At 49.6% G+C, this 23,388-nt stretch overlaps 1 protein-coding gene across 4 annotated transcripts in view; it reads right to left on the minus strand.

Annotated features, from left to right (window-relative positions):
• Positions 1–353: 353 nt before the first annotated feature.
• Positions 354–23,388, minus strand: part of LOC116948795 (TLC domain-containing protein 4-B-like) — a 46,203-nt gene continuing 23,168 nt past the window's right edge. For 3 of the 4 annotated variants that reach the window (XM_032965895.2, XM_032965893.2, XM_032965896.2), the window contains exons 2-8: positions 22,539–22,665; positions 18,194–18,362; positions 17,861–17,950; positions 13,943–14,001; positions 12,390–12,484; positions 10,941–11,014; positions 354–9,765 (exon numbers count right to left, since the gene is read on the minus strand). In XM_032965895.2, coding sequence (XP_032821786.2) covers positions 9,456–9,765; positions 10,941–11,014; positions 12,390–12,484; positions 13,943–14,001; positions 17,861–17,950; positions 18,194–18,348 — 783 coding nt within the window. In that variant the 5' untranslated portion in view covers positions 18,349–18,362; positions 22,539–22,665 and the 3' untranslated portion in view covers positions 354–9,455. The remainder of the gene's footprint in view (positions 9,766–10,940; positions 11,015–12,389; positions 12,485–13,942; positions 14,002–17,860; positions 17,951–18,193; positions 18,363–22,538; positions 22,666–23,388) is intronic. The other variant, XM_032965894.2, reaches the window with a different exon arrangement.

Here is a 23,388-nt window from a genome sequence, read left to right on the forward strand (position 1 = left end):
CTGAACCAGCAAGAGCTGTGACAACAACAAGAGGTTATTTTATGTGGCGATGGGCAAGCAAGTGGGGTCTGAGCTTTCCAGCTCAGACCCCGCTTGCTTGCCCATCGATATACTATTTTTTTCTACCGACGTGACTTTACCGAAAGAACCAAAGAGTAATAACTCAGTGGAGGTCATTAGTGTCGGGCTGAACGGGGATTTAAGATACCTTTTTTTATCTGCAAGAGCAATCCAGCTTCATAAATGGCCAAGAATCAGGGCACGTGAAAGTCAACAAAGATCACCAATTCGGTTCAGGTGCCGCGTGGCCTTCACGCGCGCACAACAAACTGACGCACACAGCAGGAACGGGATGAGAGAGAGCACCGTGTCACAGTAGCGGGCAGGTTTATTTATAAACGAAGCCAGAGAGCACTGAGCAAACAAGCAACAACGATGAACGCGCTAGCCAACAGCTCCGCAGAGTCCTGCACGACGCCTGCGTTCTTAGTGGCCTCAGCTTCGCGTGCGCCTTTTATCAAACTTCTACGAAGTTTAACGATGCCACCGTCTCTCAGAGCCCAGTCCCCGTGTCCACATGCAGTGACGACAGAAGGCGGCAATGTGGTGGAGTGTAACTTTGTATGGACACGGAGGAGATTGGACGGAGTGAGCCGGAGAAGGCTGCAGATCAGCGAGCTGGATAGAGACGACCAATTAGGACATCTCGAACGGTATCGACAAAAGAAGAACGAGCATGCAAGTGTCTGGTCATCCGACGGAGAAGAAGTGGAGCGGACTGGATGATGACAAAGGCCGTTACCGGAGAACGGACGGGAAAAGGCCAAGAATTGTGATGTCGAAGGGACCAGTGGGGATGAAGAGGTGGCAGAGAGAGGAGAGAAGAGGTGGCAGAGAGAGGAGAGAAGAGGATGGAGGCCCCGCATGGTGGACAGGGAACGCGGGGAGCGCCACACCGCGTGAGACGCGAGTCCTGGGCAGAGGGCCTCGATGGTGGACAGCATTCAGTTTGAGGTATTCTTTCACTGCCGATGCGCTACACGCAATGTAACATTGGTCACGCTGGTTTACAGCAGCACCCGTGGGTTATGGTTGCACAACAAATCATACACACGCTGCGATGAACTCTATGTCTAATGTAGCGAGAAGCGGTGTTAAAATGCCATCTCTTGAACAACATCGCCACTTAATTCGGTTACACCCTTTAAATAAGCAGGTCTTATGGTTCAACGTTTTTACATCGGTTGCATATTTTTCGTGAAATTATCATTTGACAATTACGTAAAGTGTCATCATTCAATAGGAAATACATAGAAAAGTGGACTTTGGGAAATTGATGAAATGTAAAAGACCAAACGTATATACATGTATGCTACATTTCTGGGTTAAATGCATCCGAGGCATATGCAGAGCGGCGCAACTTTTATCTTAAACAGCACAAAGAACGGTCCACAAGCAGTTTAAAGATATGGAACATGCATATGTAAGTGCGTATAGGTCTCAATACAAACGAGTGATGTATGCGAATATTGACGGCCGCATCATTCCACCAGGGGTGGCTAAACAAGCTGACCCCTGTGAGCCACCCAGCAGCAGAGTCGTGTTGCTGGGGGCCGCACGACACGCGCCACGTGGCGGGGGCTGCTTGGCTGCGGAGTTTTGAATTTGGAAATCTGCGGGAGCGCCCGGGGAGCACTCGGGTCTGGCTACGCCACCAGGGGAGGAGTGACCGGGACAACTGCGGCTTCCACACATTTTTTCTCCTCTTTCACGTGGAGTGTTGTTAGAAGGTAACCAGTTTAGCAGTCCCCTCTGTCGAACCGCGCGCGAAACTGCCCAGGAGCCACATGCGGTTCGCGAGCCGAGGTTTCGCCACTCCTGGTCCGCACGCCTACCACGTGCACACGCATGCCATACGCATTCCATACGCATGCGGAATATCCTCCATGTGCAAGCACAACTCGCACGCGCGCCGGGGCTACGCAGATTGCTGACGTGTGCACATTCTCTCCATCGTCAAGTAACGACATTCACAAAACGATGAAATGGTAAATAAAGCGCGATGATGACTTTAACTTAAGGTCCAGGGGTATTCTTCACGAGGCGTGCACACTGCCGGACACGGGACGACACCGGCGAAGATCACAAGCGTGGTACTGACGCACGCAGCAGCAATGCTCCGAAACGCGATCACGGTTAGCACGACTGGCGACGTACGGTGCGAACTAAGTTCAACATACACACGAAACAATGCTAACTTGGGCTGATGCAAGAATAAAAACGAAAGCAAAAGTAAATGTTTACACTTTTTTTTTTCAAACATCCTCCATCAGAAATGTGATGTCCTATGACGCGTCGTACTTTGCGTGTCTATGGTCGAAGCACATCCACGTGTCTGGACTGTGCCGGTAATGAGAAGTCGGCCCCACTCCTTGTGCTGTCGTCAGCCCAACTACAACCAAACGAGTTCAGAGCAATGCCACGGCTTCTGCTCCTAAAGTAACATTAAGAACTTTCTCGTCACCTACATATCTGCATGCACACGATCACCAACAACCACCATGACCTATCCAGAAAACAACGAATTTCTTTCTTACGACTGGGGAGGTTTTCGCAGTTGCGCAGTACAGCTGTCCCCATTGTGCCTTCAGTTTGCACCCCCACGTGTTGTTCGGCAGCATGTCCGACGTTTCGCTCCGCGCGCTGGGCGCTTCTTCGGAAACAATCTGAAGCTCCCAGCACGTGGAGCGAATGGAATTGCCGGAGCGAAACGTCGGACATAGTGCCGAACATCACGCGGTACGCGCCGAAGCGCATCGGAGAGCGAGCGAGCGTGCGCGTTGATTGAGATGTCAATGAAGACGAGAGGTGTGTTGGTCTGGACCAACTTGACCTCTTCCAGGGTGAGACGGCAATGGTGCGCGCGAAGGCTCTGGCCACTGAGCGGGTGGAGGGGGACTCCGGACCAGCGGCTGGATCGTACCGCGTGGGGTCTGCACGCCACAGGCACACCAGGCGCACGCTACACGGACCACGATTTGTTTGTAGCTGCATTAGCGTCAGTGCCTTCTTTCTAACCAGCAGAAACCCCATTAGAACCCAGCACCTCTTGTCCACTAAAGATATTAGTAACTAGGTTAATTGTTGTATTTACTTTAGTTGCACTTTATTTATTTACAAATCAGCATCGTGATGACATTGTTTGTTAGAAGTCGATAGCCATCCGCAGTGGTGCACGCACCGTGCAATGGAACTGGCGACCTCGGCTCAAAGCAGTGAAGCTCCGTTTGGAAATCTCAGCACGGATCGCGAGGGCAGTGCCACGTGCACACTGCGGAGTCGAGGCGACGGGATCGGGGGGTCGCGCCTTGTAAACAAATACATTGCATACCCATCTGCACAGACGAATGGACACCATTGAATTTGAGATGTCAATATACACTGTTGCTGTACCAGAGAAGGCAATCGGAATGTTAAGATTTGATCCCGGATTTACGGTTAATGCCACACCTCTCTCGCCAGGTGGCGCTGTAGAGCCCTCCCGAGTGCCGAACGCACGCGGGAGAGCCATAATACAGCACAGCAGCAAAACCTCCACGTGGTGCCAGTGCGTGGCTCGTATCGAGAGATCAATCCTGTCGCTTAAATCCTCCACGCAGGATAACATGATTACCAAATTTCGTGGAAGTCAACAGTGGCTGGTTGTGCTACGGACATTCACCACCCCACCATAGGAATGTGTTCCAGCACTGACTTAGGGCTGTGAGCCGGAAGCCACTCGACCTTCCTCGGGACCACGACTGCTGGAAGGCGACGCCAACCCCTCGCGATCGGGCAGAGACCCCAAACGTCACCACAGTGCTCACGGCGCAAACACGTGACGTCGTCAACACGCGAGCCTTGGCGGGCATTGCCATCTCAAACTAAAGAGACCACTGCATCGTCACGGTTACGTCCAAGTCATGTTAGGTGAATTACAATTGTATACTTCATTTGAGATTTAAAAACTAAAAACATTCTATCGCGTCGATTTAAATTTATATTCGTTAAAATTGTTCAAAAGGGTTAAACAGAAATCCTGTTATGAAAAGCAAACCCTTGCAATATTACCAGCCACATTCGCAAACTTCCAAAAGTTTGAGAAAACTCCGTGAAGATGCTCCAGACACTTTGCTTTTAAGTATTTGGAAATCACGAGCCTGTTTTTAGAAATTACTGTGTGCGCATTGCCAGTTACTTGTATGGCTGTGTACATTTTTTATTTCCAGTTCACCAGTGAATTACACTTTTTAAAAGTCTTTTAGTTTGCTTACTATTAGTGTTTCAATGTTGCAGGTTTTAATTTGTGATCTTTAAGCATGTGGATGTTTTCTTTAATGTTATTTTTGTCCCTGCGCCAAGTTGCCCACACTCAATGTCTGCATAGAATTTGCCCAAAGTCCTCGCTGCTGCTGCTGCACGATCCTCGCTCCACTGGGACCTCGCCTGGTGCCCCACGTGAGGCAAGGTCCTCAGCATTAATCGTCTTCTAAACCGACAACAGAATTCTACTAATTCATCTGCCTATCCCAGATGTATCGGCCCCACACTGAAGTCTATATTCACAATTATGATTCATCTTCTTGGTTCTTTCGGTAAAGTCAAGTAGAAGGGAAATAATAAAATAATAAAAATAAAACAATTAAATAAAATTCTCACGACGTTTCGGCCGCAACACAAGTAACCTTCCTCGGGTGAAGAAACAGAACTGTCGGAAAAACAGCGCTCCAATGAACACTGCTAAGCTTGGTAGCGTATTTTAAGCTGCTTGTCAGTTTTGATGTGGTTTCCTTATTCACAAAGTTCCTGTACCTGACACAATCGCAATCAGGACTGCATACTAATGTACTCCCCCTGGTGAGACACTGCTCAACCAACACATACTTCACCTGGAATGGAACTTTCTACAAACTGAGGGCACCTCAATGCCCCCCCCCCCCCCCCCCCATCTTCGGTTGTACCCAACGTATTCATGGAAAAAATTGAGACTGACGCCATCCAGACTGCCACTCTACGCCCGACCTCATGGAAGAGGTACGTGGATGACACTGTCATCTGGCCACATGGCCGGCCTGCTCTAGACCAATTCCTCGACCACATCAATTCCATACACCCAGCCATAAGATTTACCATGGAAGTCTAAAAAGATGGAAAGCTACCCTTTTTGGATGTCCTAATAAAAAGGAGACCTGATGGTTCAATGAGCCACTGTCTACAGGAAAGCTACCCATACGGATGCTTACTTAAAACCTGGATTCCCACCACCATCCATCCCAGAAGAATTCCCTCATCAAGACTCTATACCATAGAGCCCAATGCATCTCCGACCAGGAACACATTGCCAGTGAACTCAAGCACGTACACCAAGCTCTCAAGGCTAATGGTTACTCCGACTACACAATCCGCAAAGCCATCACTCCAACCATGAAGAAGGATCCTCTTGAGGAGCCATTCAAAACCATCACCTTACCCTACATTGCGGGGGTCACAAAAAATATCTCCAAAATCCTGAATAAACACAAGATCCAGGTCAGATTCAACACAGTACATAAAATCCGTGATCTGGTCCCGTCTATAAAAGATGTGGTTCCAGACATACAGTACCCGGGCGTCTACAAACTAAGTTGCCTCTGTGGTAGCAGTTACATTGGAGAAACCAAACGACATGTCTCAGACCGCATCCGTGAACACAAAGCAGACTTGAAACACGGTAGGTCGAACACCTCAGCCGTGGCAGATCACTGTTATAATTCAGTGGGCTCACATGACATTGACTTCTCCAAGACGGAGGTTCTCTGCAAGCCATCCAGCTACCATGAGATTCGTTCATGAGGCCATCCACATATACACAGAGACAATTTCAACCAAGAAGATGGATTCTGGCTTACTAATCATTGGAAAGACGTGATAAACCATCTCGGTTCTTGATTGTATTTTACGGTGACTTTCAGACCGCAGTCCATTCGCTGATACTGCCTCTTAGTATCTTTCAAACGACGGTCAATGGTATGGTTTATAACATATTGTATAATAAATAGTATAAGTGTAATGTTTAACATAATTCATAAGGCAATATATAGTATCGTAATTGTATAGTGAATATACAGCAGTGTGGTATACAGTAGGGTCGGTAGAATAATACGTAGTGTAATATTACAAGTCTAATATTTTTATAGTCTAAAGTATAGGGTAGTGTATAGTAACGCATTGTATAATTCAATCGTGGGGTTTGTCTATGGCAGTGTATATTACGGTGTATAGTCGTGTAATGTAGAAAAAAAGTTTAGTTGGAGGCATATCAATAGAATATATGTTAGAACTTACATTGGGCTGTGTATACGATATTATACAATGTAGTTTCGATTGGAAGGTATAATATTGTAATGTGTAGTAGTCTAGTTTATAGCATAGTTGTAACGCAACACAGGACAGAGCAGCGCATCGTGGCTGTTTCTCTCTCTCGCTCCCCCCTCCTCCGTTCTGAGCATAGATGGACTTGTCCATCTGAACAACGCTCGTCGCTTTCCGTGGTGCTAACGTTGAGGAAAAAACAGCCACTTTTTTCGACATAGAGTGGTAATGTATAATGACTTATTGTTAGTAGCTCAGCTTATTGGAGAATATAGAGTACATTGATTATATTGATGTTGTTTATATTTAGTGCTTTCACATCGGTTTATTGTATGGTAGTTGGGTAGTTGCAGTTATTTAGCATCAATATACTAAATGCATCTGTTGAGATGTAAACTGACTTTAACATAGCTTCTTCCGTGACCAGTTACATGCTAATCCCTCACACTAACATCATGCTAATCTCCCAGTTACATGCTAATTTCTGACTTTAACATCCTGCTAATCTATCACATTAACACAGCTACTTCAATGCTAAATTATTCTGTTAATATGTAAACTCCTTTGTCAAGGCGCTCTGCTCCTCCCACCCATCTTAAAATACCCTGCCAAGCTTAGCAGTGTTCATTGGAGCGCTGTCTTTCCGACAGTTCTGTTTCTTCACCTGAGGAAGGCTACTTGTGTTGTGGCCGAAACGGCGTGATAATTTTATTGTTGAATTTTTATTATTTTATTATTTCCCTTCTACGTGACTTTACCGAAAGAACCAAGAAGATGAATCCCTGCAGTCAAGAAAGCTTTAAATCGAAATTATGATTCAATTAAGTGATAAACATTAGTGTCCAATAAAATTCGTAGCCGTCATAATTGAACCTACTTGAGATGCCCGTACACGGCGCGACGGTGTTACTTGTCTAGCTGTCGGGTGGTGGAGGGCCTTGCGGCAAATGTGGCCAGATCGTTACTGTGTGGCGACCGAACCCCAACATCCACAGTGAATCGCAGCACTTGCTGTGGGGTCTAGCGATGGCATTCACCTCCACAAGACGAGTCCAGCCGACAGCGACACAAACCGTGGCCTCCGCGAGAGGCCTTCTCAAACCGCTGCCATCCTCACCGACCCTCCGCACGCTTCGCTTTCCACAAAGCAACCCTCCTCAGGGGCAGAGACGACGCCCGTCCTCGTCCGGGCTTGGCGGGGGCGCACGGCACGGCGCCGTCTCAACCCCGAGGGCAGCGGCGAGGCGTCGCAAGCCGGGATAACCCGAGCCCGAGGCCGGCGCGTCCGCGTCGCCGTCGTCACGCGATGCGACGATCGGCCGGTATCCCGCGACGGAGAGCGGCACGGGGACCGGAGCTCGAGACGCCCTCGCCAAGGCAGATGTCCCAGCGGGAGCGGCGGCAGCGCCGCCGCGGCAGGCGGAGTCCGTGGGGGAGCTGCCGCTTGGCAGCGGATTGTGGCGTTACCGCAGGCTCGGCGACTTGTCACGAAACCGTCCTTTTATTCACATCCATGTATCAGACCGCTTTACGTGCGGTGGGATCAAGTCTCATCTTTAAAAAGAAATGCATTTGTAATAAAAAAAAACAACAACTATCACAGCCCCCAGTTTGTTGAATGTGTACTCTACGACATATACAGGCAGTGTATATATCATCTTCATGTGCCGCGTATAGAATGTTTACACAAACGTTTATCATATACGAACATGCACACAATAAAACACATACACACACGTATATACTGTACAGTATATGGTATCCAGGCCATAACGTTAACATTATTGCATTTTATTGCATTGTGGAGGCATCTCGTAAAACAGCTGCTGCTGCTGCTCCACGCTAGAGTGACAGTCGGCGCCATGCAGGAGGAAGCCCCGCTCAAGATCCGCAGCGCTCTGCGCTGGAGGCTGTGGAGTGGCACAAAGGCGGCTCACGACTCCGGGCAGCTTCCATCGGGGGCCTTGGCCACAGTGAAGCTGCCCTCAAACGCCATTCCCCCCTCCCCCCTTTCAGATTTTAATAATTCATCACAATAATGGTTACAATTGAGTTAATTTTGGTTTTCGTGCCATCAGTCTTACAATGCAATGCCGCCATCGTCTGTCGCGGTTTCACAGCAGGGGGCGATGTTGCTGCTCAGACAATTTCACAAATTTGGATCGTGAAAATTTTCCACCAAAAATCTGAGAAAGTGACAACCAATTGAAAATGGACATTTAAGGCTCCATTTTAGTGAGCGCAGGGCCTTAGCGGCTCTTCTAAGCCTCCGTGTGATCAACAATGCAGTGTCGATACTCCTGCAACGTTGTTTTCCTCGAAGGTGTTTGCTGCTCAGTGTCTGCCATGTTACGAATTTAATGCTTTAACGTTGTTTTTTTCACCAAGGTCCTCCGCGGGGTCACTCTTGTAAAACAGCTTACAGCTGAATGTTTCTAATCCTTGTCAACAAATAAAATCTGACACGCGCAGACCACTCGGCACGCATCTGCTGGGCAGCTGCACGAGATTCCACGGCGACAGCGGCCACCCAACAAGTCAAGCCGAGCCCCCTCCCCTGCACCCCCCGCGACCGATCGCACCCTCGGCGGTCACCCGCCAATCACGGCGACCGAGCAACACGCAACACGACGATCGGCCGACGCGTCGCCGTTCGTCGCGATTGCTGCCACCGTGCTCGGCCGCTGCGCTGCAGGATGTGCTGCAGGATGCGCTGCAGGATGCGCTGCAGGATGCGCTGCAGGATGTGCTGCAGCATGTGCTGCAGGATGCGCTGCAGGATGCGCTGCAGGATGCGCTGCAGGATGCGCTGCAGGATGCGCTGCAGGATGCGCTGCAGGATGTGCTGCAGCATGTGCTGCAGGATGCGCTGCAGGATGTGCTGCAGGATGCGCGCCCGTTGTTGGCGAGATAAACCCGGGGGGGCGGGGGGGCGGGCGGCCCGCGTGCGTCAGGGAGGAGGGAAGGATCGCGTCGTCTCGTGGCCGCCGTCGTCGTCGCCGGCGCTCGCGCCAGGGCGGCGGCGGCGGCGGCGGCGGCTCGCGTTTTACTCGGCGCCGGCGGCCTCACTGCGACTTGCCGTTGGTGACCGGCCGCCCTCGGCTCCGCACGAACAGCACCTTGTAGCAGCCGCGCGCGATCTTGTACATCCACATGACGTTCATGACGTCGAGGCACACGCTGGACAGCACCCACGACACCTGGGGGCCCGTGCCGAGGCGCGCGAACGCCTCCGTGCCCACGGTGGCCAGCATGCGGCCGTAGTACGGCGGCATCACCGCGACGCGCACCGCGAAGAAGGCCACCGCCATGAGCACGCCGTTCACCACGTACGGGCCGCCCGCCTTGGGGTACCCCAGCGCCTCGTAAAACCACCTGCGGTGCAAGGGGCCGCGCGAGCGCACGCAGCGTTAGGGGAGCGCGCGAGCGAAACACCGCGTGCCCAGCGCGTGGTTTGGCACGATGTCCGACGTTTCGCTGCAGGTGCGCCAGCTCAGTAAGAGGGTACACGTTTACGCTGAGCATTAGTGAGCGATCCATGCAGAGTGACATCTTTGCAAGTGTGGCTGGCCAGTAAAGTTGTGGCGGTACGCTATCAGAAGAACGCTGAAGCTCAGTTGAGACATTCCTGTTGGGAAAGAGGAAATATAATTATTAAAATGTATTTTAAGTATAGATGGTAATTCCTCGGAGCACGGATAAAAAGCACGGCACTGTGATAATCACCTTTGCCAACCCACACTGACCTGCGTGGTGAAGCATGGTCAAATAACCTTCTCGACCTACACGGCATAGGGAGGCCCTGATCCAGCAGTGGATTGACAAAGGGTTGCACATTGTACGTGTATTGAAATTAACAAGAAAACGCATGTTAGTCTCTCAATTCATTTAGCAAAATTCAGATGAGCTCCCGCGTTGCTAAACCAAAAGCCAAGAGGAACAAACACCTCCTCGTGAAAGCGATGGCCTCCCAAGTTGCACTGCTCTTGCCGAGATCGTTTTAAGAGCTTGAAACTTGCAACCGCGCCAGGGCCGACTGGGGGACGTTGCAACTGTGCACGTGATTCTCTCCAGAAACAAAACACACCGAGAGCCAACACGGATTCCTCCCCTCTCACAGGCGTCCGCTGCAGCAGCGTGCGCCGGTCACCATCCTCCCGGTGACCCTTCCCTTCTTCGGCTGGGTGCAACCCCCCCGCCCTCGTTTGCTGCGTTTGCACTTTTTCGGCACGAACAGCATTGTTTATCCCCCCCCCCAACTTCAACAGTAAATATTTAGAAACCTCAACAGTTACATAAGCCAGAGCCAGATGTACTTAATCATTAATATCATTAATTTGTCTCAAGTGTGATCGTAGCTGCGAAGGGAGAGATTGCAATGCAGACGGCACGCAGCATCATTGCGGTTATCGCTGCTGCGCAGTATTCATCAGGGCAGACGCTAAATGCAAAACCGCGCACCTCTGCGACGAGCGGCAAAGGCGCTATCGCTGGGCGCGGTGCGTGCGAGCGCGAGGCGGTGGTGCAGGAGATGGGGACACGGGACTCACCGCTGGTTTACAAACGGCGTGGACAGCTCGGCGAGTTGCCGGAAATTGGCAAAGTACGGCAGCACGCCCCGATCCTGCAACACAATGGTGCAGCATCAGCAGCAGCAGCGGCGGCAGCGGCTGCTTGAGAGCTCACGACTCGGGGAGGTCGACCGCAGGGTGACGCGTCGAACTTTGTTACGAGTGGTTTGCTACGTTTATTCGGGATTAAGCCGCAACACTAACAGAGCAACATTTATTTATTATATCTCATTATTCAGTGATAATCATAACATGCACACTCGAGTACAATGCATCTTTTCTGTGCACATAAAAAAACTATTCTTGGTAATTTTAAAAACTTTACAAAGTGTTAATGAACGGTCTGTCCGCAGTTTCTCCAACCCGTGGTGGTTATAGGCTCAACGACTTCCTGCAAGTGATTCGAAAACCAAACAGAAAACATGCAGCAGATTAAACTAATGAAAGATAAAAAATTTAATGAAATAAGACACCAATAAAAACAAAGACTCGAGATGTTTCAAACCATGTGATACGACACGATCATATGTCTGACGAATATAATAAACCCTATGCGTGTATTACAAACTGATATAAGTGAAACTTTAAACGACGGAACAATAGATCTGCAAATTGAATTAAAACGCATCAATACTAGGAAAGCCGTAGGAGTGCGTGGTGTGTGAATCTGCAGGATTCACACACCACGGGAGTTGTAGACACCTCCATGGGGCAGGACTGCGTCATTCTCTCACTTGTGTAATGACGATGAACACTCCTGAAAGTTGGCCCCTGACGACACACAACTCTTTTTATAAAATCACCGGACAATTCAGTCCCCATCCTTCCAAATAATCCTTCCTTCCATCTCTTCTCCGCTGTACATTCCCTTGCCTCCGATGCTCTCTTCTAATCCCGATGTGCCGGTTTGAAGGTGCAACAAGTAAGAGGCGAATCGTCACCGGAAAGGCCAAATTGGATGCACTACGCGGTACTCGCTGGACTGAGCGCCAATATCAAAAAGCGCTCAAACCGGCGGTGGCGTAGCAAGCGGCGATGGTCCACGTAACGAACGCAGGTGCACCCCGCCAACACGATGAGCTGGCTCACAGGTCAGAAATCTCAGCTGGCTCACAGGTCAGAATTCTCAGCTGGTGCCACCGAGGTCCCGGGTTAAAAATCTGGCCGGCTGCCTGTGATTAAACCGGAATCCCAAGTGGAGAGAGTTGATGTTCATAGCTAGGTCACCGATGATTTCACAAAAAAATAACCGTCGTTTTAAATTTGGTTTTGCACACGAGCTACGTAAAATTCCGGCTCTGAGAATTCAAAATATCTATTGGACTTGTCGTTAAGCCGAACAATCTCTTGCCAAAGTATGTGGGAAAGAGCACCGACTACTGTGTAAAGAGTAGAAAGGCCACGTTTGTGAAGGAGCTGTGCACTCACCATGACGTAGTAATAGGCATAGAGGGCAGACAGGTGGTGCATGATGAAGAACTTGTCCCCAATGGCGTTCCAGTTGCATACGATCAGCAGGAAATCTGTAGGCAACACCCCGCCCGTTACTTTGTGTACACATCGCAGTGCAGCAGGTCGGCGTAGCGGGGACAAAAAAAAACATCGGCATGGCCGAGTGGACTCCAAGAAGCTCAGGGCAGTCCGAGCGGAATGTCGTCGTACGTTGGTGACGAGTTCAGTCGTGAAAAGTCTCAAGCCGTAGAAAAAGTCTCAAGCCGTAGGCGAGTTTGGCCAGAGTTTCATCGCCATGTTGGCACGGTATAAATATCTTTGCAAATGTGAAAATCTAGTCAGGTGGCGGAGGGTTAGAGAGAGAGAATTTTGGCATAAAACTACCACGTGGGCCAAACCCAAAAATGGACTCATCACAACATTTATTTCTTTATTTACTCACAACCTGACTATAAACATTCTTCAACTCTACGTCAGTCAAATAATTACTCTGTGTTTATTTCGGTAAAGTCACGCAGGTATAAAATAAAATAAATTAAATTAAATCACGACGTTTTGGGTGCAACACAAGCGTCCGTCATCAGGTGGGACAACCACAGCAAGAAACAATTTGCTGAAGAGGGCAGCCCACTTTATACCTACGCGATTTTACCGAAAGAACCAAAGAGTATGGATCCCTGCAGTCACGAAAACTTAAAATCTAGTCAAATAATTGTTTAGGTATCTTCAGCTTTAAATAAAGGCCAATGCGTGAAACGTCGGGCCACGGTATATTGTCCCCCGAGGCAGCAGCGGTGGCGTTGCTGGCAGGAGTGGCGAGGCTGGCTGTGACCCAGGCTGGCGCACCATAACCTACGCTTTCCTCTGCGCCATGTTAATATATTTAGGTTGGCGATCGAATCAGCTGACCGTGCGTCACCACCGCCGTTAAACCTCGCGACCTCATCACAACACAGCAGCTCCCATGAAGCGGATGTGTCATACGGCAGTAAATACACGCAGCCAGCCAGCGGTCCTGCGATTAAAAATAGTAGAGCCCTGGGTTCCTGCCGCGCAATAGCACTCAAGAGCACTGAGAGGAAGTAATACCAATCGTTTGAACAAATACAGCAGTAAAATACGCCCAACCTTGGCATAACAAATAACAAGAACGCAAAAGAGGAGAATGTATTCAACGTTGCCCTGCACTGTGCACTTACGCAGCCGTCGCTTCTACGTCTACCACGTGGCACAAAGGGAGCGAAGCTGTTCGGTCTACGGCATGCCCGTGGTTGCACAGCATGCGGGTATAGCCACCACCTGCACCGCGTACACAACCTGCGCGTCCTAAGTGCCAAGGGGAAGGATCGGCTTCACAAAATGCGATCTTTGACCCCTGCCTCTACCCGGACGAGCGGCTTTGCTCTGTGTCGCCGGTGTCCGTGGAGTGGCGAGCGACTCGCCCCCACGTCCTCTCCCTCGCCACCCCAGGCGCCTGCCGCCCTAAACCCCGATGGTGATGGGGCGGCGGTGTTTGTGCCGCGTCTCACCTGAGAACAGGTATCCCGTCGTGATGGCAATGTTGAGCTGCACGATTTTAGGATCTCCCCTGGAAAAAAAACACAAGTCAGTGGGGCAAACAATCGCAACTTTCCTGGGTCTCGAAACACCTTTTCCGGAGGGTGCTGCTGCATTGGGATGTTTGGTCGCTTCCATAAGATTGTGCTTTACATGTAGGCTGAAAACGAGAGGAGAAGGGGAAACCCACACGGACCACACAGGTTCCACACAGATCGATTCAATAATTCACGTGCACCTCCAATTAGCACGGTTGGCTACGTACGGTGCGAAAGAAATTCAACATACATACATCCGTACAGACGTGCAGGACTGCAATCTCCTGGCCATCTCACAGCCCATTGGCTTTGGGAGTTTTAGAAATCTGTGTGATCCGCCAACCCTTGCCTTCAACCCTTGCGAACGACAAGCGTACTCACTACACGTAAATAGGGAAACCACCACAGTGGGAATGCTGCCACTCTGGATTTGCCCAACGTTTCTGATTTAGCCAGATTAGTTGTAAAAAAATAAAGTTAATGTAATGTTTTTGTACAGTCATTGTTGACCGGGCTGATACCATCAACTCCCTACACTTGAGATCCCAGATTAATCACGGCCGGCCAAAACCCAGATTTGAACCAAACATCTCAGCGTTGCCGGCTGAATTCTCTGGCCCCTAAGCCAACAAAATGTATTTGACATCACAAGTCAAACTCCATTGTATTTATACACAAACTACGCCAGCAGGAGAATCTCGGGACATGACAGTTGCATCGTTTTGTTCCAGGCGCCATAAACTGGCATTGAGGCCTCAATGCTGCCAGTTTATGGTGCCTGTTCAGTTTTTTTTTTAACACAAATCATCGTCTCCCGTGGCCAAAAGCTACCAGGGCTGTGCAACAACACGCTTCAAAAGTGTCTCGCCTTTTAGTTTTGTTTACTCTGCGGTATTTGATATGTATTACTGAATGCGTTGACCAAAGGGCATTTTAACTTTGCTTACTACACAGAGCTGAAACAAGCTTTACAAATAGCGACAACATTATTTAAGAAATGCTCCATTTCACCTGAGATAAAGCACACGCATACACAACTACCAGAAAAGATCCACCACCTTCCTGAACCATACTTGTGCAATGCCAGCAGCAGAGGGCTTAGGAGTGCCAAGTGAATGGTGAATATCGTCTAACTCCGGTATTTAATCTTATGGGTGAATCCAGTTATTTATGGGGGCCCGGGGAGCCACAATCCTTCCTGCCAGACGCAACCACTAAGAGTTAAGAGACAAGTTTGATTACAGATAAAACATTTCAGACTGAAAGAGGAACATGTGGATGAGTGAACATGTGCAGGCTAAGACCATAATTAGAAGTGCTAATAATAATTAGAAGTGTTAATAATAATCAGAAGTGCTAATAATAATCAGAAGTGCTAACAATAATTAGAAGTGCTAACAATAATTAGAAGTGCTAATAATAATTAGAAGTGCTAACAATAATCAGAAGTGCTAATAATAATTAGAAGTGCTAATAACAATTAGAAGTGCTAACAATAATTAGAAGTGCTAACAATAATTAGAAGTGTTAATAATAATCAGAAGTGCTAATAATAATTAGAAGTGCTAATAATAATTAGAAGTCCTAACAATAATTAGAAGTGCTAACAATAATTAGAAGTGCTAATAATAATTAGAAGTGCTAACAAGCGTGAGTGGGACTTGGGCTGGAAGGGACAATTGCTGACGGCAGCGGAAGCCAAGGGGTGAAACGCATCCAAGAGGACGTCCACTGAGAAGATGGAGCGATGAAATCGGCTCGTGTGCAGGTGCTGGGTGGATTAACACATCGCAGGATCACGAGAGATACCGACGGCTTAGAAAAACCTTTATCCAGCAGTGGATTGACCATGGCTAATGATGATAATGATGATGAAAAACCTCACCGCAGCCACAGTGAAGCTTCCACGCTTCGGTGTAGATTCTCTGTGATTCCAAGAAGTATTCGAAAGCAGACTTATAAACTAGTTAAAACTCAACTATTTCTATCAAGCTAGAGGAGCACGACCGTGGTTTAACTCTCCCGCAGACTCGCCACTGAGTGTGGCGTGCACACGAGGAGCCAGGTAACTCCACCCGCAGATCCCTCACCACCACTCACAGATCCCTGACCACCACCACTCACAGATCCCTCACCACCACGCACAGATCCCTCACCACCACTCACAGATCCCTCACCACCACGCACAGATCCCTCACCACCACGCACAGATCCCTCGCCACCACGCACAGATCCCTCACCACCACCACGCACAGATCCCTCACCACCACGCACAGATCCCTCACCACCACGCACAGATCCCTCACCACCACGCACAGATCCCTCACCACCACGCACAGATCCCTCACCACCACGCACAGATCCCTCACCACCACGCACAGATCCCTCACCACCACGCACAGATCCCTCACCACCACGCACAGATCCCTCACCACCACGCACAGATCCCTCACCACCACCACGCACAGATCCCTCACCACCACCACGCACAGATCCCTCACCACCACCACGCACAGATCCCTCACCACCACCACGCACAGATCCCTCACCACCACCACCACGCACAGATCCCTCACCACCACCACCACGCACAGATCCCTCACCACCACCACCACGCACAGATCCCTCACCACCACGCACAGATCCCTCACCACCACCCGCAGATCCCTCACCACCACGCACAGATCCCTCACCACCACGCACAGATCCCTCACCACCACGCACAGATCCCTCACCACCACGCACAGATCCCTCACCACCACGCACAGATCCCTCACCACCACGCACAGATCCCTCACCACCACGCACAGATCCCTCACCACCAGGCACAGATCCCTCACCACCAGGCACAGATCCCTCACCACCAGGCACAGATCCCTCACCACCACGCACAGATCCCTCACCACCACGCACAGATCCCTCACCACCACCACCACCACGCACAGATCCCTCACCACCACCACCACGCACAGATCCCTCACCACCACCACCACGCACAGATCCCTCACCACCACCACGCACAGATCCCTCACCACCACGCACAGATCCCTCACCACCACGCACAGATCCCTCACCACCACGCACAGATCCCTCGCCACCACGCACAGATCCCTCGCCACCACGCACAGATCCCTCACCACCACCACGCACAGATCCCTCACCACCACCACGCACAGATCCCTCACCACCACCACGCACAGATCCCTCACCACCACCACGCACAGATCCCTCACCACCACCACGCACAGATCCCTCACCACCACCACGCACAGATCCCTCACCACCACGCACAGATCCCTCACCACCACGCACAGATCCCTCACCACCACCACCACCACGCACAGATCCCTCACCACCACCACCACGCACAGATCCCTCACCACCACCACCACGCACAGATCCCTCACCACCACCACCACGCACAGATCCCTCACCACCACGCACAGATCCCTCACCACCACGCACAGATCCCTCACCACCACGCACAGATCCCTCGCCACCACGCACAGATCCCTCGCCACCACGCACAGATCCCTCACCACCACGCACAGATCCCTCACCACCACGCACAGATCCCTCGCCACCACGCACAGATCCCTCACCACCACGCACAGATCCCTCACCACCACGCACAGATCCCTCACCACGCGGGCTTTCATTCGATCAGGGTAGATATGTGATGGACGACGAAGTGGCGTTGTGCTGTGTTAAAAAAAAAAAACTATTGCGTGCACAACGTTTGTGAACGTTGACTGCACGTTAGAGTTCTTCCCACTTTGTGCAAACCGTTTTGAGCCAGGAGGGAACGAACGGCAACTCCGCCACAGGGGTTGGAGAGCATCGCAGACTCACCACACTGGGTCCTTATTGACGGCATCATCGAACCACAGTATGTAGAGGCAGAAGAAGCCCACGATCAAGGCGTGCAACGTCGAGACCGTCCTGCACGCCACACGCACACGGGCACACATTTCATATTTGGTCTCCCTCTCATTAACCGACGGTATAACAATAATTTTGCCGGAATTTAAGCATGTATGTTTTCCGCAGCCACTGGTAACCAAAGCGTGGTTTTCTGGGTTAGGCCGCGTATTGAGGATCGCCTTTCGAGGATCGCCGTCTCAAGCTTTCGCCGCGCGCTACTGCTGGCATCTTTTCGAAAGCACGCCCGCGCCGCACACGCACCTGGAATGCCACTCGATCTGTTTGGCCGGAGTGAGGGAGGCAAAAGCCGGGCAGACGAGGCGAGACAGCGGGGGGCTGACCCAATTGAAGAGCGCCTGGAAAACGCTGAAGCTGATGAAGATGACGAGGCAACAGAACTTGGCGTAGCTCTCCATGGCGGCCGGCCCTGCTGGGGTGGAGGTGAGACACAGCACGCACAGAACGCACAGCTCTAAACCAATGCTGCTTTAATTATGCATTATCAGAGGGCAATGTGGCCAATGGGATTTGTGAAAAATACTATTTTTTTTAAATGGAGGGACATTTAAAAAAATTAGGTGGTGCCAAAATTCGACAAAGGACATTTGTCAACACATGAATCACAGTATGACATACGCGAGTTGCTGTATGATACTCAAGGCACCCAAAGAACATTGTGGAATTTACGTTATGACGCAGTCAAGGCACCTGCAAGCGTGTCTAGGGCAGTGGTAACCCCACACTGCTCACCCCACTCACCCCACTGTGCACACGCCTGCAGATACAAACCTGCATCGGGTGGAAACATGCATCACAAAACACGGCATTGTGCTCCCCTCTCTGACCTTGGCCTAACTCTGCCACAGCCACGATCAACGTCTGCTTTTTCCCCACCGCGTGTAAAGGGGCGAAATTTGAATCCGGCGTAAAGCGCTGTGGAAACCGTGCGGTTGCCTGGTGGGGAAACTCTCTGCCACTCTTCTTCCACTGGACCTGTTTCCCCATCTGAGCAAAATGGAGCAGGCCCGAGGCGGCACTCCTCAGGGTGGCCCCGTCACAGAAGAGGACTCTCGATGCGCTTCCGTCGCGGTGGGCCGACTGCCGTCCAGCTGGACTGATGGAGTTTGGCGAGAGACCAACGGATTCGACGTAACTGCGACTTTACAAATCGATTGAAGACAAACATGATGCCACACACTGGCAGCACTAGTTTGATTGGCGAGCTTATGATGACATGAGTACTCTGTAGATTGTGTTTATTTCAGATGTGGATTGGAAGCTTGTATAGTTTTTTTTAATATATAAAACTTAAATTACTTCAGCGTAAGGTGAAATGCTCTATATTTATTATTAATTTTATAACATTTATTTAACCAGGAAAGCCTCACACGGAGTCTCTTTTGGCCTCCAGATAATCAGAACGCGGGTTGGGCGGGAGGTGGAGTCCAGCCAATCAAAACGCGGGAAAATGACACTGACAGACGTGTTAGTTTTATGTATAACTTGTATGAACATTGTAAATAACACAACAACTCATAAAGAAATGTTCTCCTTGAGCCAATCAGGATTTGTTCGCTATCACATGCACAGCCTCACGTTTCTGCTGCTAATCATGGGTTTAAAGTAATGCATATTCTAATGATAAATGTAAATACAATGCACGGATTACACTGCCACAAACTAAGACCACGATTGCAAAGCTCCTGTGCACATTTTTCAGGCGATTAAATGAGAGACGTGCAGATTTTAAGCCCGAGCTGGACAAGAACGAGAATAACATTTCCAAGTGCTTGGCCGTATCAATGTGCGTTTGTAATCCATCAAATTCCAAGTAAGCCCTAAAGCCATATTAAAGGAAATATCTTTGGCCGAGTGTACTGTGCACACTGGGACAACGCTGTCCCTCACGTGGCTAATTCTACCGTGTTGATAATTGCAGTTTGAACATACGAAGTCGCTACACGTGAATCTGCTTTCATCTGCAGCGATTCCCCTGGAATTCAAACGCAGAACTGCACACTGTGCCAGTTGAGCGCTCTAACGCAGCATGAGCCACCTGGGCGTCCCAGCCACCGCACTGAACTTATAATGTCATTTATATATTTATATATCCATGAAAGCTTCACACAGAGATTCAGTACTTTTTCAGGAGGGTCCTGAATTTGGACGTTTGGCCAATTCTATTGGAGTGTTTCTACTTGTGGGAGGAAAGTGGAGTAGCGGGAGAAATCACACACGGGACGACGAGACAACACTTAGAAGTCCACAAAGACAGGTCCATGGACTCATTTGTTGCACTGCCATGTCGTGGCCACCTCGTAGCCCAACCACGATATGTGGGTGCACTGACCGTTGCCTCCAGAGTGCTGCTACACAGCCGTGAGCCACAATCCCAGGTGCCCCTTGGCCCGCTCCAAAAGAAATACCACTCCTCTGCATGTTTCCAAAACACTCTTGTTTACATTCATAACAGCGCTTGGATTAAACTCAACAAATGAAGAGTTAATTTGAAAGCATATTTCTTAACATTGGTGCACAAAATACAAACGATATAACTGGCCAAACGGCATTCCAAACTCTGATAGCCCTTCTTAGAGTCTGCTATGAATATTGCACATCAGCGAAATTCCAAATTAATCAGGTTTAAAAAAAACGACAAGTATTGTTTCTGTCATGTAATCAGTGGTGCCTACTTGACAGATGCACATACATGCATCACCTTACAGCCGAGGTCTGCAAGACCTTCTACCACCACCACCAGCTGTTTAACATTCCTTGCATAAGTCACATTCCCTGCATCTGTCCAATAAGCCATCAAATTAGCTAAGCTCCCATTTGTTCAGTACACAGCAAGCCCAGCGCTGCTGTGCATAAAGCACCAAATGTATCCATTCACCGTTGCTCTCCACCGATAACACAACTCTCTTCTCTCCGGCCTGGCAAGCCCCTGAAGAGTGGAGAATACAGCTGCTGCTGCTGTTGTTAAAAAGCTCTGGAAATTGGGAGGACCCAAATGCTCGATCCACAAACACCTTCCATCCACCTGCACATTACCCTTGACATTTCTCGTTGCCCTATTCAAGACCCTTGATGCAAGCATCAAACTTACTGCTCTGTCCACCCATCACCCTCAGTCACCTCCTACACACGACTCGCTGCAGCCACCGCTCCCCACCGCGCTCTCCAGTGTGGCGTGGCAGCGCGTTGCGTGGCGACGATCGCGGCGGCGTGGTTAGATTACACTTGGTGGTTATCCCGTTCCGTGTCCCACGCTGGCATTCTGTTATTTTGGAATTCACCGTGCTCGATTGTAATGCTGGATACGTGCACAAAATACACAGAACCAGGCTTCCCTTCAAAAACAGACTCTGAATGGGAATAGAATCATGACCGGTTATAAATAAAGGTAATCTTTCTAATGGCGGAGCAGTTAGCACACACTGTGCTATGAACCAGCGAAGTGCATTTCATTCCAGGCTGCGGCTAACATGAGTGGCGAGCGATACCTTGACTGGACCAGGGCGGTTCCCTTCACAGGGCCGTGAAATACGGTCAACAGACCCCAGGAAGCAACACGGCCAAGGAGGGCCTTCAACCAACGATGGGTTAACAAAGAGCCGTAAAACATTAGCTATTTTACATCATGTGTAATAAATATATGATCACATAAATAACTGGATTATATTATAGTATATGTATATAGTATATTTAAGTTACATCTCAAAAACATAACATAGGCGAGCTAGTTTTAAATTGCTAACAAATGCACATCAGGAGCTGCTTTTGAGCAGAGCAAAGACGATATTCATTTGGATGAAACGTGTAAACATCTACTCTGTGTTCAATGAGAGTGTGCACGTGTATCATTGCTACAGGATTACCTCTGGGGAATTTTTATAACCCAGCATGCAGTCGGCCCAACCGTATATATATTCAAATTTAAAAAAATCCGAATGCAACATACTATGCGCTGAAAGTATAATAAGTTTTGCCAAATATTGCGAAAGCCAAAACATTGAAAGGTGATGGAATTGAGAAACTCTCTTGATCACGAACCGCAGCTTAACTGTTGTCACCTTAAACACCACAACAGGATTTTTAGTAAAGCGCTTCGGGATATATATTTTTTTACGTGAACATCATCAGGAGAATATCATCAGTATATTTTTTTTCTTGACAGCTTACTTTATAATACATCTGGAGCACTGCCTCCAAAAAGGTTCCCACATTGCAGCAAAGAAACGGGGTCAATAACGTAGCCTTGATGAGTGGAGGCCTCTGTGGGGTAGGTGCTGTGCAGCTCATGGGAATGATTTCTACTGAGAAGCATAAATGTCCGTATGTTGAACTTCTTTCGCACTGTACGTAGCCAACCGTGCAATCGGAGGTGCGGGGGAAGGACAACAAAAGCATCGTCAGCCGTGATCAATCCACAGCTGGAAGAAGGCATCCAGAAACTATCGCCAGCTCTAATGTAACCATCGTCGGAGCTTGCAGGTTGGCACAACGTGTCTGCATTGTTATTTTTAATTAGGCTCCTGTGTAAGCGCCCATGCGGATAACATTTTCACACCCCTGCTGGCCAACGGCGATCTGAAACGGATACCCGTGGAGCAGGTGTTGACGAGGGGACGAACGCTGGGTCACTTCAGCAGAGCAGTCTGGCTGGAGTGAGCAACCGTCGCGGTGAGCCGCTCCGTGCCAGTGGAGAGCCCGAGCACCCAGGCCGCAACCTGCAACGCAATCCACATGCAGCCGCATCAGCGTTGACGCGTTCACACAAAGACAAAGGTCCCCCGTATAGCCTGTAACAGAACGTTGGGGCAAGTGCTGTTAGCGAGCAACTATGAAGGCCGGCACGGCACACGAGCGGGTGGGTGGCCAACACCACGCCCGGCTGCCTTTGTCTCCCCAGTGGCGATGTTTACACACCGCACCAGGTACTCATTTGAGGCCGAGTAGACCTCGGGGAGCCCCAGGACCGGTTTAAATAATCGTCACTGATGTTGGCCGTGAGCGGGAATCAAACTCGGGTCACTGGATTTGTAGCGTGGCGCGCTAACCGCTACAATACCGTCCCCACACACAGACACGTACACTCACACGTTCATGTCCATGTCCCATGTTGGTAGTATACGTGTCCATGTTAGCCATTGTGTATCAAAATGTCGTTCCCCCATATGTACACTTTTTTATTCTGGTTGCCGAGGCATAGGCCAGCGGCAAACAGTCGTATGAAAGTTGTAATGGATAATAGTTTACAGGATTTTTCATTGATAGTTGGTTCGACGTGGTCGAACCAAACAATCAATTATGAAACGTAATGATGAAAATCGTCCCATGGATATGAATCGTATATTGGCTGCGAGAAACCACGTGCTAAGTGTAAACACATTCTTGCAATAAGCAGATTGCAAGCGCTTTTGGAGAAAAAGAGACGGTGATGGGAGGAGGGA

Source organism: Petromyzon marinus, chromosome 35, assembly GCF_048934315.1.
Source record: "Petromyzon marinus isolate PM22_M1 ecotype Great Lakes invasive population chromosome 35, UKy_Petmar_22M1.pri1.0, whole genome shotgun sequence".
In the NCBI taxonomy this organism is placed as follows: Eukaryota; Metazoa; Chordata; class Hyperoartia; order Petromyzontiformes; family Petromyzontidae; genus Petromyzon; species Petromyzon marinus.